This window comes from Artibeus jamaicensis, unplaced genomic scaffold (assembly GCF_021234435.1).
Source record: "Artibeus jamaicensis isolate MK-2021 breed Jamaican fruit bat unplaced genomic scaffold, CSHL_Jam_final scaffold_916, whole genome shotgun sequence".
Classification (NCBI taxonomy): domain Eukaryota; kingdom Metazoa; phylum Chordata; class Mammalia; order Chiroptera; family Phyllostomidae; genus Artibeus; species Artibeus jamaicensis.
This window is the reverse complement of record NW_026522059.1, coordinates 35,155,536-35,171,032: the sequence shown is the minus strand read 5'-3', so window position 1 is coordinate 35,171,032 and position 15,497 is coordinate 35,155,536. Positions and strand designations below refer to the sequence as shown.

The window sequence follows — 15,497 nt, the reverse complement described above, 5'->3', positions numbered from 1 at the left end:
GTTTGAGGCCAATGAGAGGAGAATGAATTACTCTTACACCTTCCTCCAAGTAAATAAACGATGCATGCATGTACACACGCAGACACACACACCACTTTATGTACTGCTCACCTCACAGCATCCTTGACCACGTAGGAAATCAGGAATTACTTAAAGCAAGCAATCTATGGCTGAAGGGATAAGAATTAGCCTCAATACCAGCACTCACTAAAGCTTCACACGTATCCCTGGAGGGAACCAGAAGGTTTTCCCAGAAGACAGGCTGTTGTTAGGAAAATGTATTACTGCTTGTACCAAAGTTCTGGCCCACCTGGGGAGACATGCAACAGAACTGGGGTTCTCTCAACTATCAGGTATTGGGAGGAGGTAAAAAACTGTCTCCATGAGGCATTTGCTTGTCAAGAACCCCAGCTCTCTGGAAGCTGTGAGCCTAGTTTCAGGCCATTGGCATTGTAGTTCCTATTCTCTCCATATGGAAGATACCGGTTACCTATACCTGACACAGTATATGCCACCCCGTTACTCCTTGGACTTTACCTCTCACACTCCCTGACATTCTCTCTCTTCCAGCCACACCGAGCAGCTTGCTGTTCCTAGAACAGACCAGGCATGTTCCCAACACTCAGCTCTGGCAACTGTTATTCCTACCGAGAGCCCCCACCAAATGCCGCTTGCGCTTCATCTTAGAGTTGTGTTTGGCTCATAGCCTCTGGTTCTCAAAGTCAAGAGAAATGTGACCAAATTTATCATCCACTTAAAAATACTTTCTAAGGTAGAACATATTTATCTCAGCAGTAGTAAAACTCTGTAACTGCTTTTTAAATTTCACAGTAATTCTGCTCTGGTACAAATGTACATGTAAGAATGACTTATAGTGAAAAGCGGAGATGACTTTCAATCTCTATTTAATCCCTGAGCAGTTTAACATAGATGGGTGGCTGGTGGGATTATAATTAAGTCTAAGGCTTTGGAAATTAGTGAGAGGCAATCTCCTAAAAGTCACCCTGTTCAAGCATTATAGCTGTGCCTGCTTCACCTCAGGAAGCAGCCTCACACACTTACACACACTAGAACTTAAAGAGTGTAACAGCCCTGGGAAGTTGTCCTTATACTGAAGCACTTTTGTCGTCAAAGCCTCTGACACCGCTCCTGTTACAGCCCCACTCTGTGCTGGAGAACAGTGCTCTCCAGTCCCAAGAGCACCCCTGGGGCAGTGAAGGCACTGGGTGTTCAGTATGAAGGTATTAGAAAAGGCATTGGCAACTGATGGGAGCTTCACACTGTCTATGGAGCAACCCAGATATTTAAAAACCCAGGCTCTGCACTCAGACAGAGTGTGATTCAAATATCAGGTCAGATACCAGTGGCACCTCTTACAAACCATGCACTTTCAAGTTGGCATTTAACTTTCTAGGATTTAGTTTTGTGTGTAAAACAGTAACTAGGACTCTAGATGTGACTGTTATTTACATATGATCTAGGATCTGAGAGATGCAGAGCACTTAGTAAGTTCCGAGAGTGCTACAAGTTTTGCTCTCACAGCAAGCCTGATCAAGGTCTGCTATTATCCCATTACACAGATAAGAAAACTGAGCCACACAGAAGCTAGCTTGCCTGAGCTCGCACAGCTAGTTTGTGGGGCTGAGATTCAAATCCAGTCTCTTAACCATGATGTTGGCAATCTAGCAGGGATTTTCTGAAAATTAATGAAATAAGTCGTGGAGAATGGTCAGCATGGTGACTGACAATGTTATTTTAAAAAGTAGTCATTATTACTATTACTTGGTAACAGGCATGTGATAATTATTCTCATATACTATACAGGCAAACAAAATCCTAACAAATTATTTTCTTCATTCTTTCATGGCTTTTGCTAAACAATCATTTATAAGCAGCTAATTCTATGGCTACAAGCTGTGCAAATGTCATTTAGAAAACTCCCTTACCAACAATGTTCCTTCATCTTCTAGAAATTAAATCATGTGCAGAATGTAAACAATAAAATTAGGTTACCATTTTTCTGGGGACAACAGAGTATTTAACCACAAATATACAAATAAAGCCTCAAACTATAATTTGATACACACTCACTATAGTTTACATATTTCTTATAATATGATGTCTTTAAAATACTCTAATGGGATATAACTGTATTTTACTAAATTAAAATTGCAGTGAAAAAAACAATTTCAGATAATTTGTTAGTGTTCTAAGCTTTGCAGAAATGATAAAACTTTAAAATAACTTCTGTTAATACAGATTTATATAATTGAATTAACCTATGACCTAAAATATGCAATATACAACTAACTAAATACATCTTAAAATACAGAAAATTTAGCCACCTAATTCAAGATCATATCTCTTAGCACCTTGGAAATCTGATATATCAATTCAAAATTACCATTTAAATTACCATCAGAATTCCTGAAGGCCTGTTTGTAGGGAAGATTCCAATTGCATCTGGTTTTATGTCACTTGAAGACAAATTCATCTGCCTTAAGACCAATTTAAGCTTCTTACATTTGAATCTAAATTTTCAAGAGCAAAAACTCAGAATTAGAGCTTGCTCTTCTGCTCGCTCACACCTCGTTTGCCCTTCCCCACTCCTCACCTCCAGACAACCAGAAATAATGACTCAAACAAGTGATATATACACTGACCAATCGTAGGCTCCCAAGGACTTAAGACAGCCAGAAAAACAAAACAAAAACAAAGATGGAAAGGATCACTGCTTTGCAAACAAGGCCTTAATTGGATCCGTAAATAAAAATCGTTTTACTGCTCCAGTCCTGAGTTGCTCTGAGGAAGATTTCCCAACGAGTTCTCACACAGAACACAAACACCAGCACAGACCCTCTCCCCAATGGAGGCTCAGACATGAACCCACACAATGGAAATCCTCTTAGGATGCTTTAATAGTTATCTTAAGGAAAACACCACCAAAAGGCCCATGTCTTTAAAATACTTCATGAATCTCTCTAATAAGAAATTTCTATTCCATCCTATCCTGGAAGACTAACTTCCCACAAGACTGGGAAAAGCAGTTAAAAGAAAAGCCACAGTTGGTTTTCATACCCATCCTTTTGTCTCCTCCAGGTCAAACCTTACTTAAGAGTAAAATACTCATTCATTTACTTGGAAACATATCACTTTTTACAGTGCTTTTCTGAATGCAAGTCAAGCACTCATTTAGGCTATTTTATATTTGTACCTATTCATGTTCTATAATTCAAAGATGTAAAAACTGGGTGAAACCAACAGTTAACTGCAACGACAATTCAGAGAGGTGGGAATCAAACGCAAAAGTATGAAGAGTTGAAACTTTTGAAATACAAAACATTCAAACAACTATTCGAATTGAAGAACATCTCAGCTAGGAAAGGATAAAGCACAGTATCTGAGGCTGGGGCTCAGTGTCTTTCTGTCTTTATCCCTTAGATGAACCATGAAAATAGGCGCTAGCCTGTGAGGACAGAACCTACAAACATTGAGTCTTATGATAATTTGGCAGCAGCCTTAAGAAGAAACTTAATATTCTCTGCCTCTCCATTTCATTCCCTTCTTGTTTGTTCTTCAGATGAAGTTATGGTTTTTGATACAGGAGATTTTCATGTTTTCTTAGCCTTATTATAGGGACAAGTGGTGGCAGGAAGTAAAAAATGGCTCTGAGTGAGAGAAGACAATACAAATGTGGGCAAAGCCAACAACTGTGTAAACTCAGTGGAAGTTTTGTTGACCTAATTAAGGAGACCAGCTTCAACTGGGCTTCGGGGAAGCCAGTTAAATATAAATCACAGCCTAGAGGGCTAGAAATATTTGTTAGGGTGTTAGGGCGAGGAGATTGATATTCTAAATGCTCTTTGAAATTTTAATGAATTTCTTGTTTTTCATTTTTCTGATTTGTTCGTAAGCACTGCTGGTTTCAAACTAAAATTTTCAGAGGAGGAATAGGAAAATCTATAATGATTATATTGCAGGGAAGCTTGCCAGACCTTATGACTTCACTAATTTTAAACTTAACTCCTCTAGTGGTGACTGGGAGGAATGAAGCCAACACATTATGGAACATGTAAGAAGCATGATAAATTGATTCACAAACTTAATAATAACCCAGAACTTTCTAATACTGTTTGCATCTAAACAGGCATGTAGCATGGATCATGAAGAAAGCTGAAGTCCATATTTTCAAACTACATACTAAAATAAAAGTACATATTTTAGTAGGTTGACTAAAATTCCATTTATTTTTTGGACAATTTATACTGACAACTTCTAACTTCACTTTCCAACTATTGCAACCCCTGCAAAGACGACCCCTGAGAAATGCCCGAGAACAGAGTGGGAGGAGTAACTGGGTATCTGAAACTGGTCTAAAAAAGGTTCATTTCTAAGACATAGGATAATGAAGATTTTTTTTAGGATAAGGAATAATTTCTCAGTATTTCCAAAATTAATGGCTCAGCACATTACACAATTATTTAATATATTTTTATTATTTGGAACTTATCTTAGTTGTGCAAAAATATACTCCTGAATAGAAATATGATATCAGCTATTAAATATAAATACTCAGAAGTGTATCACCATTCCACGCAGCCTTAGAAACAAGCCACACATCACTCACACAAAGCCATCCAAGGGGTAAGTCCCCAATACACACTCACTGTCAGTCCTGTGTGCTTCCTATTCTGTTGGAGACAATCTACAAGTAAATGCTGACAAAATGAAACCTCTTCCCCTGACTTCATTTCTTCATCTATGAGAAAATGAACTATGATTTCAAAATTAATCCTGCCAATATGTTGGTATAATTCTATTAAGCAAAATAATTTAACATATTTGGTCTTCTTTACATTTAAGTTACTTAAGTGATTATCTTACTGGAACTTCCCAGTGACAAGGACAACTGTTACCTGTCCACCCCCCTCTGGCGCCCGCCAGTGGCCAGCTGCCTAGGGGCCCCTGAGAGACTGCGCACACCCCAGTCTGTGCCGGCACGAGCCGCCCTGCCACCTGAACCTGAATTCCAAATGCGAGGAAGAGGACTGCTTGCTTTTTCATTGGCTCTATAAAATCTACTTAAACTCTAGACTATTTTCCTTCAAATAATTTACATTTCTTTTCGATCACCTATTGAAACGGGAAGAACAGAGTTTCAGATGAAAAGTCACCTTATTCAGAGATTTTTTTTTAAGATCAGCAGAATTTTTACTTTTGACAGTGGCCATCTTTCATAAACACTGGTAATAAAATTATTTACTTAGAAAATACAGGCTACAAGGATGGGCAAAAGTAGGTTTACAGTTATAAGTACAAGAAAAAGAGTTTATTCTTGTATCATTATTTATTATTTTCCATACAAACAACTATAAACCTACTTTTGCTCATTCCTGTATTGACACATTAAAAACATCATTGTTGGTATAAAAATTAAGATGTCTCACACGAAAAACAACTGATTTTACATTGTTCTATTATTGTCAATTTCATAACATTACTAGTTGCAAAAGCCTTCACTATTACATATTGGAATACTGCATCAAACAATTTTATGGCACTTAGCTTTGTTTATTTTTAAGAACTGTGATAAAAGATCACCATGGTGATTGGAAAATGATGGTTAAGGGTTTTGTTTATGGATGAAATTCTAACATGAATAATTTATTGAACTTCTAGTGAAATTTATGCTAAGTTCATCAAGGTCCAGAGGTTTAATAGAAACAAGAAAGCAAAAATATCATCTGTGGGGAAGTAATTTTTCAATAGGCAAAGGTAGAAATAAATACAATGTAACATATAACAGTGTCCCACATGCTAAAGTTTTAAAAATAGATACACTACCTAAACATGAATAACAGCTTACAATACATATATAGTCTTACTTACATGCTTAGAGTTAGGTATATGTGGATTAATTAAAGTATTTTAATTTATATAACATACATATATAATAATATTCATGTATTAATTACACAAAAATAATCATAATGGTACTGTTTAAAGCACACTAACCTTTAATAAAGCAAATTTTGTGCATCATCCAAATGAGGGTATATATATTTATAAACAAATTTATTTTTTCTGCTTATTTATAACTTAATGGCCAAAGCCCCCAAAACACTAGACTCACAAATTATTTTATTAACATTTAGAAACAATTCAGTCCAATGTTATATTTAAACACATGCAATGGTTGTATTTAGTGACAAAAAGAAAAGTAAAGTAAGGGAAATAATTCCAAATTTTCATTACTCATAAAGTAAAACAATGCAAACTGATAGTGTGCTATGGAGAACAGGAGATAAAACAGAAAGGTTAAAAATGTTATGCATACACCGTATGTATAATATGCATACATATGCATCTATGCAAAATAAAACCAGGCTATGTAATGTTATAATGAACTAATGACATGCAGCTCCTAACTAATGATGATAAGTACTGATTCCTGAGTCAAATTACCCAAAGGGGAAATAGAACAGTAGTTTTGTGAATTTGACAATCAAATTCATAACCACCTAATAACAAAGCACACAGTGATGAAGAAGCAAGGTGCAAAGTAAACAGTGAGAAGGCAGACACTCACCTTCGGTGCCATTGGGAGTCATGGAATTACTATTTATATGAGAGTTATCGAGTTTGGGGCCACTGGGGGATTCACTACTACCACTCAGACGGCTATGCGGGCTGGTTAGATCCTGCATTTCCATAGACCTAAAGACAAGAAGCCTTCCGTTGGACACATGCACCAAGTTCATGACGCCACCGTGTAATGCGCTAACGACTTGACACCTTCTTTGAAACACATTCGCACAGAAGTTTCATTGTATCTATTTTCTTAGACTAAAAAGAGTTCATCTTACGTTTTACCTTCAGTCATCCTTTCATAATATGTAGTCATGAAAGGTGACAGTCACTTGCCTTAACTACCCAGCCAAACATTCACATGGAGCTTTAAAATCTATTTTTTCTCTTATATAGTTCATCAAGTCACAAGATCTAATGAGACAATTACATCTATTTTAATTTTCAAAAAAATGCAGTCATAGGAAACACAAAGGTATAAATAGGTATAATAGAAATAAAATCACTCTTTAGTGGAATCTGTTTCATCTAATAAATTGCACTAAGCACTTCCCTATAATTTACCACCCAGTTGTAATTTAATGGGCCTCCAAACCAAATAAAACACTCGAAGCCTATAGTCTAGTGACAGGGAATGAGATAGTTCTGAATGCATGTGTTTACTCTGGCAAACTGCTTAATTGTTCCTCTGTTTCCCTTGAAACAAATGCAGCATTAAAACATTATGATGTCGACTCACTTGTTTGCTTTGTGGATTACATACAGCGTGCCCAATTGAAAAGGGATGAGGCCGAGGTACAGGCAACCCCGTGAGCCTCAGCACCCGGAATACCTCAACTGTCACTCAGGGAAATAGCACTTCTACCCCGGGGCTCGCATTGCGCTGGTTTCCCATATAAAGACAGTTACGCCTCCACTGAAAGCCCTTAGACTCAGCAGTCAACTTATTCTATGAAAGGTACAGAAGCCCCTACTCATGTTCGCAATTGCACAACTATGCGTGTGTGTACATACATTAAAGGAGAGGGGGGAGGATTTATTTAAAGCAACTAAAAACACACCTAGATACTGTGGTTTGGGGTTTTTTTTTTTTAAGTTTTTAGAAAGCTAAGACCCATTCACTTTATTTTAAATGTATGGGTTGGGGGTGTGTATAATTTGTATCTATGAAGCTGAGACAGTTTGCTTCTCGCCCTCACCAGGGCAACAATATGTTAGTCATTCTAATTTGGAGGTCGCACTTAAACTGATTTAAAATAGTTTAACCTGAACCATTTTCCTCCTAGAGTGAGTTTTTACTTCTCAAATCTTCTGAATTCAAACTAGAAATGGCTTAAAACCCAATTCTCCTCCCTGATTCCCTTTACATTCACAGTTTCCCTAACTCCGGAAACTATAGCCCATCCTCATTTTCAAACCCAGGCTCCCATTCCCTTTCTACATACTTAAAATGTTTTACAAGCATGCGCTCACACACACACACACACACACACACACACACACAAATTGCTAAGTAATTTCCAACCCAGGCTGTTGCTATTAATAGCAATAATTAAGAAATACTAGACAAAAATAGATATGGGTCATAGAGAGGTAATCTCCCAAAATGTCGAATATCAATAATATCCTTACCTGCAACTTGAGGAAACAGCAACATCTGAACAGGTTTGAGGTGTTTGCACCTGTGATCAGGGGTAAAAAATTAGAAGCTGTTGTTACTCTGCTTCGGTGTCAGCTCTTAATTACACAGAGCACATGGCTGAGAACCACAATGCTCCCTTTTAACCAAAAGAGAAAAAGGAGGATGCTGCAGCAGTGAAAGGCATATTGTCTTTAAGTTGAGGTCTCTACTGTTGTTTCCTCCTGCAGGTCTAACCCTCCTCCTCCCCTGGTCAGGGGGGAAGGCGGCCAAATGACTGGATAGTGATTCATCACTGGCCTATGACAGCTGCAAACGGGATTACCCCTCCCCCAATCAACATGCAAAGCAGCTTTGCCCAGGCAGCTTGGAAAAGGTGCTTGGAAAAAAATCTCTATTAGCAAAATGAGTGTGTTTCACAGCAGACGTTCAGGCCATCATCCTCCAGCATCCTCAGAAGATCTTTCATCTGCTCCTATCACCAGCTGAAACGGAGTTCCCGCCCACCCCTTTGACTCCCAACAGTTTCTTATCCTTATCACCAGAGTTTTCTCCTATATTGACTGGTTGTCATTTCACATTCACTGAAAGAGCTTCTGGGCAACTGCCAGGCCATGCTGGACCGACTACAAATGGCAAAGGCACGTTTTCATGCTCCAAGTCCCACCATGGAGCAAGGTGCTCATTTGCCCATGCTGATTTCAAATGCAATGTAAGCTTATTCCTCATTGCCTGGTAAAATAGGAAAAGCACTTTGCTTTGGTTCATTTTTCCATCTTTTAAACCAGAGAAGACAACGGATAATATAATAATCAATTCAGTGTCCCAGGTAGCCAGCAAGTCAGTGTCACTTGTCTCTAGAAGAATCTGTATTTTGGGACTTCACTGAACTAATTTAACAGGTGTGCAGTCTTTGGTAGTCCCTGCCTAATATCCTCCAGAGGCAGCGCCAACTGCCAACAGGTGATAAGCTCAGGTGAAGGTGGGCTGCTGGCTTCAGGCTGATGCCCCAGCAGTAAAGAGCATTCTGGGTAACATTCAAAATGACTTAGAATTCCAAATCTTTGATGTGCATTGTCATTCAACCTGAACTGACATCAATTAGGGGTGCAGAACAGTTGAGAGCCGGAGCATCTCACATGGCATTAAAGTTATCCAGCCAAATACCTACTACTGAGTCTTCCTCTTTTTAAATTATGATTTATGAAATTAATACTACCTTTTGGGCAAGAATGGAGTGTCATTAAAATCTAAATGTCTTGGTATAATGTAATGTGCAATTTCTAGATATGCTTCTCTATAATATGTGCAGGATGAAAAATTATTTTTAAGAGATGCCTAAGCAGTAAGTGGAAATCTAATTTTAATGCCTATATACGTCTTTTTGTGATAACAGCCTTCTGCAATTTTTTGTTAAAATTAATGTTCTCACACAGGATGAAATGTTCTTCCTTAGAAACCCCAGCAATAGACCTCAACGATAAATTTCTTCCCCCCACCCCTTTTTTCACTTTTATACACCTGGAATAAATTATAGGTGAGAACTAACTTAGTTTTAAGAACTCTCTTGGCTTAATTATGTGAAAGAGTATGTAAAACATAGTTTCTGTTTCATGTTAAAAGTGTTAAAATACATTCCTACTTTAACATTAGCTAGATAGTATAATCCTGGAAATGTCATTTTAGTTCATTGTATACTTTGAAAATTTTGATTGTATTTGAGGTTTAATCTCTTATATTTAAATTTCAAAGTCAAAGTGTTAATTAAAAACTTCAAAATAAAGATTATTCTGACACATTTTTCTCGCTGAGAAAAATGCACTTTCACAACATAATTCTTTTTTGCTGACTTGACTCAGTCCCCACTTACTTCTTCTACTTTACAGTTTTCGCAAGTTCACATCCATGATTTTTGTTTCATTAAGTATACTTCAGATATGTTCTTTTGTGTCTCAAGGATTATTTAAACCATGTGTTGTGTGTTACTGTATTTAAAAATGACTCTTTAATCAAAATAACTTTAAAACAACTAATCCTCACTTAGGCTGGTCAGCTGAATCCACATCGCGGTCCAGGAAAAATAAATCTACTCTCAAGAATGCGAATGCAGACAACAATTAGACACAGATGTGAACAAAATTAGTTACAGTTTACAAAATGCTACACTTCACATGCTTTTAGTTTTTTACGTGTAGTACAAGATTACAGTGGAGTAAGGAGACATACTCTCCTATAATGACTTATCTCAAAAGAACACCTATTTGTGATGGGTGGTGATTTTCTCTTATGTATGGCAATAGCTCTGGAAGTGTCTGTGTTTCTAAGGTTTAAAACCCTAATGTGTTTCAGAAATAATTAGGCATATTTACATCCAAAGGAGAACAAAAATTATTTCATGGTTTTCAGAAAAACGCTGTTAGGCATAAGTAAGCTCACATTTTCTGCTTTACATCCATAAACTTAATATCTCTTATCTATGAGTGCAAAAAATATTTCCCATAACAGTATAAATGTTCCTCTGATATTACAATGAAGTCATTTCACTTTAAGGCTTTTTAAAACTCTTTGTATGGAATGCTCAGAGTAGCATACTGCTACTGAAAATACAAAGAGAAAAAAGATAGCACAACTTCTTAGAATGTAAATTCAAGCTCCTAAACTAGTAACTCTGACTTCTGATTAGTTAATGAGGTCTTTTAAGTTTGCCTTTTTTCTAATTAAATTTATAATTCTTCACAGATGTAACTTTTGTTGATGTTCAATTTGTCTCTCTCATTTTGTTAAACCTCACATAGTACTTCGCCAATCCATTGAATAGCCACATTAAATCTGTTAATACCATGCTCTTCAACCCCAGAAATTATTTCCAGAAGGCAAACTTGCTTTGAGAGATCATCAAACAAGACTTAAGGTACACATTTTATCACATTTTCCCTACCACAGAGCTCAGGATGCAGAGCAAAATTCATGACTTTTGCACTGTTTATTATACTTTGCTAAATTACAAATCAAAAGCATCTGACAGAAGATCATGTATGAAGCCAAAAAGTTAATAATGTTCTGTGAAAAGTAAACTGTAAATGGAAAGGGATTCTAAATCTCAGCAGCACAGAGCAAATAAAATGTAGGTACTTGTCTAAATTATGGGTTTTCCACAGGTTTTTCTGCTTGCTAAAAGCAATTTTTATAAAATGACTATAATTTTAAACTTTCTTTTTTCAAACTAAAAAAAAATTTCAAAGTGAAAGTACTGAACTTATCTAAATAAATAGAGTTGGCAGGCGAGCTAGATTTGCCCAGCCGCAGATCAACCTGAGTGCCCCTAAATTTGAAAGACAATGGCAATTTTCTAATCAGAATGTATTTGATAGAAAAAAATTGTGCCTTAGGTATAAATTTGCTTGTTAATCAGAATATATTCTTGCTAAAATTCTCCTCAATCAATATGTAATGCTCTGATAAAAACCTGAACCTAAAACTGAAATAAACTTCTGCCAAGAGGTGAATGGATGCCTTTCAAATGTTAACATTTCCTTCTTTATCAAAGGCTCCACAAAATGACTGCTTTAATGCTATTACTGATTTTAATGTAATACACTGTGCTGCTTTTTGAAGTATCTCGTTTAAAGATGAAATACAGTTCCCTTGAAAACAAAAACGAGTATTTACATGACATTGGTTCTACCTATATAGCTCTAAAGAATTGTTTTCAAAATTAGCACATATTTAAAATGCCAAATAATTTTTTATATCTGATTAAATGGAAGTGGTTTTATTCCCGCTGCAAGTGTTAGTTCAATAGCACTTATTCCAATGTATTCTTATAAAATAAATGATCGCATTTAAATGGAAATTTTCTTTTGAGAAAATCATTTATCATGTCTACGAAACTCATACAGAAGTTGGCTTGCCTTTGGCTCTCTCAGACTGAACAGTGGCTCAGTTAGGCTTCTCTGTCTGTCACCGTGAAGAATTTTCAGGGCTGAAACTCCATTGCTGCTTGTTCACTTACTGAACACTTTGGGCCTTAGGAGAACTTAAGCGGCGAGAAAGTCAAATATTTGATAATGCCAAAAAAGCATGACTATGCATGTACGCATGTCCTCAAATCCAAAGGGTGGGCTAAAACACTCATATAATCCTGAAATAAAAACTAATCTGAAAAACACATTTAAAAAAACAATTCCAAACCTATACAACTATATACTATGTGCTTAACTACCAACTTTTTATACCCCTTGGCATTGTAAGAAATGATACATAAAAAATGCTTGTCTAAAGTCAATGATGGCTCTGAATTGATTGAATTCTTGCAAATGCTATGCTTACATGTGTTCAAAAACTCCTCCCCAGACATATATATCCATAGGTCATTAGCAATTCACACACTGATTCTGAACGGCAAGGATTTTAAATGGAAATTCAAAAATTTAAGAATCTTGTTTTTAAATTTTAAGGTCCATTCAAGTCACATAAAGTGTCAATAAGTGAAACCTGTTAATTTGGCAAATGTTTATTTATTATGTTCATCTTTTGAAGATGAGCCTGTTTAATATAATGTTTGGGAAATTTGTTTATGGAAGTAAAAGGATTCCCTTCTTTAAAAAGTGGTATCTATTCTTGTCCTTGGAAAATGTTAATTTCTCCCTCATTTTCTCATATCAATCTAAAGTGTGTAGGAAAAGTTGTCTCTTGCAATGGCTAGATGTGTCGTCTATAATATCTCTATAGAGACATACATATCACTTTATTCAATATCACAAAATAATAGTTGAGGTTTGTGCAGCAATTCATTAAAGAGATATGAAGTAATCTGCCTACGACAATACAGCTGTGCATTATATTTATTGGTACAGATCGCAACCAAAGTAATTGTTAACAATTAATTTGTAATTCTCTGTTAATGATTCTAATCGCTCAGATAATTTGAGTGTTAAGAATTGTACATTTGTGATGGAACCCTGTGGCTCATCAAGTACTAGGTACAAAGTGTCATAATCTTCCCCGTGCCCTAATGTTTTCATTTTAAAAGAAACCAAAACAATACTAAAAGCGCTCCTGTTATCTTGAGCTTTGCCCACAGGACAGCTGTTGTCAGTCACTACAATTTTTCAAACAGTCAGCTTGTACTTACAGCGCTTACATCTGCTGCATCCGCCAGTTTAATGCGCTCCTTCGAATTTTCTGGTTTAGCAAACCTCCATTCCTGACATAGTTTTGCTCCTGGACAAGGACGCGGGAGGGCTTTTAGGAGCTCTCGGAAGAGCTGGGCGCTTCTGGAAGCGGAGCGCGTCTGGAGGGCAGAGCCCGGCCGCGGGGACAGCCGCCTGGCCGCTGCTGCAGGCTCGGGCTGCGGAGCGACTGAGCGAAAACGCGGTCCCCAGAAAGAAAACCGCCACAGTGGCCGGTAACAGGAAGGCTTACAGTCGGAAGTGGCACGGGAGAGTTTCTACCTCGCCCCAAACTCGGAGCCATCAGCTCCCACCGTGCTGTTTAGAGACCGCCTTGAGCCCTGTGCTCCCAGCAAACAGCAGCAGCTGATAGCATCTGAGCGCCCCAGACAAAGAAACAGCAGAATCTCATCCCCGGTTTGTTTGCGCAGCCTTGTAGGTCTGCCCGTGCAGCCTCGGGGCTTTTTTGTTGTTGTTTTTGCAACGCAAACCACAGCTATTCTCTTGTCCTAACCTTATTGGTTTAAATGCAACAATTGAAAGGAGCACTGTTGGTCTGACTCAACCTTGCTGCTTAAAAAAAAAAAAAAATTATTATATAAATGAACGCGCCCCATGCTATCAGAATAAACAGCTGTGTGAGAACTTCTCGGAGACACTGTCAACACATCTCTGGCTACAGCAGCTACCAATTACAAGCTTTAGGGAGTAGTTACGCGTTATCTTTTATACTTCTCCAAAACTTTTTTTCAGGCCTGAAACTTGGGGGAGCGATGCTTTTCAAATATTGTTTTCCGAATGTAACAACTGACAGGTCTGGGGAAAATTTGAAAAGAAAAATAGAATGGCCATTTCCACGTTAAGTACGTAAAGAGAGGAGAAAAAAGCAAACGTGTAAGCTATTACCAGTTTAACAATGGAAGCCTGGACGATGATTCTGCAGAGGTTTCTAGAATGACAAGTTTTACCTGAACAACGTTTGTGGATATGAACCGTATAATATTGCAGTGTTAATATTTTTAATTTGGGGGAAAAGAATGATCTTATCTAGAACTCTTTCTTTACAGTCTGGTTCTTTAAAAAAATCTAACTAAAGTCAATCTATGCTGAAAATCTACAATACCTAGAAAGTTGAGCTATTCAGATTATGACTAAATGAGACCTCCAGTTTAACACAGTTACTATCATGTGTTAGGTAAATAAACTACTTCATTTGTTAGATTAATTGCCACCATTTTATTGATCTCAAGTATTTATCAGAGGCATCACTTATGTGATGTATTTTTATTTGCCAGCCCTATGCCACAGTTCAAATACCAATGTTTATTTTCGATACTATTCACCCATCAAAACCAATTTTGTGCTCTAAAACAAAATCTTTATACCCACTGGATTTTCCTTAAAATTGGTTTGTCATTATCAATAATCCTATTCTATGTACTTGCTCTCTTTATTAGTAATAAAAAGCATCTTTTTTTAAGGCTCTCGTCTTGATATGAAAAAAAATTTAAAAATCACAATAACTTCTTTAATGGCTTTATAATACATTTTCAGATCATAAACTAATAAAGCAGATAGACAGTCTTACCTTTCCTTTGCTAATTTGTAAATGAAAGCACCATTCTGATGCAAACAAAACAAAAGGCTTCTAATGATCAAAATTCAATATGGACTTCCCCTTTCCCCCTGAAAGGATGCCAATCTGAATTCCTCAGAAAAGAACGTTTGTTCAACCTAAGAGACAGTTTAAACTGCGAACTCACCTAGGATTTCATGTGTATGGCAGTGGCAAGGCGTCATGGGCTAGTCATCTACCATATTTGGGAGGTCAGGTCAAAAATCAGTTGATTGTTATTGGATCTGTTCCTATACGCAGCAGAAATAGGGTGACGTTACGACTGCAGCACTTTCTCGGGCCAGAAGTATCGGCAAGGCAATATACTAAAGTATATATGCAGAAAATAAAATACAGCATAGAAGGAGGTTTTTAGTGCTGTGAGTAAAATGCAATGTTACATTAATTCCCTCTATGATATCAAACAATGACTGCTTTTGCCATCATATTTATTTCTAAGTTCCATAAAATATAAAATTTGAGG

At 37.0% G+C, this 15,497-nt stretch overlaps 1 protein-coding gene across 4 annotated transcripts in view; it reads right to left on the bottom strand.

The window, feature by feature from the left end:
• EYA1 (EYA transcriptional coactivator and phosphatase 1) overlaps positions 1-15,497 on the bottom strand; it is a 291,109-nt gene that overhangs the window by 141,153 nt on the left and 134,459 nt on the right. Inside the window, exons 1-3 of one of the 4 annotated variants that reach the window (XM_037140382.2) lie at positions 13,362-13,651; positions 8,221-8,270; positions 6,590-6,717 (exon numbers count right to left, since the gene is read on the bottom strand). The exons of 2 other annotated variants lie outside the window; for them this stretch is intronic. In XM_037140382.2, coding sequence (XP_036996277.1) covers positions 6,590-6,713 — 124 coding nt within the window. In that variant the 5' untranslated portion in view covers positions 6,714-6,717; positions 8,221-8,270; positions 13,362-13,651. Of the gene's footprint in view, positions 1-6,589; positions 6,718-8,220; positions 8,271-13,361; positions 13,652-15,497 lie in introns of those variants that run through there. One more of the 4 variants, XM_053660793.1, reaches the window with a different exon arrangement.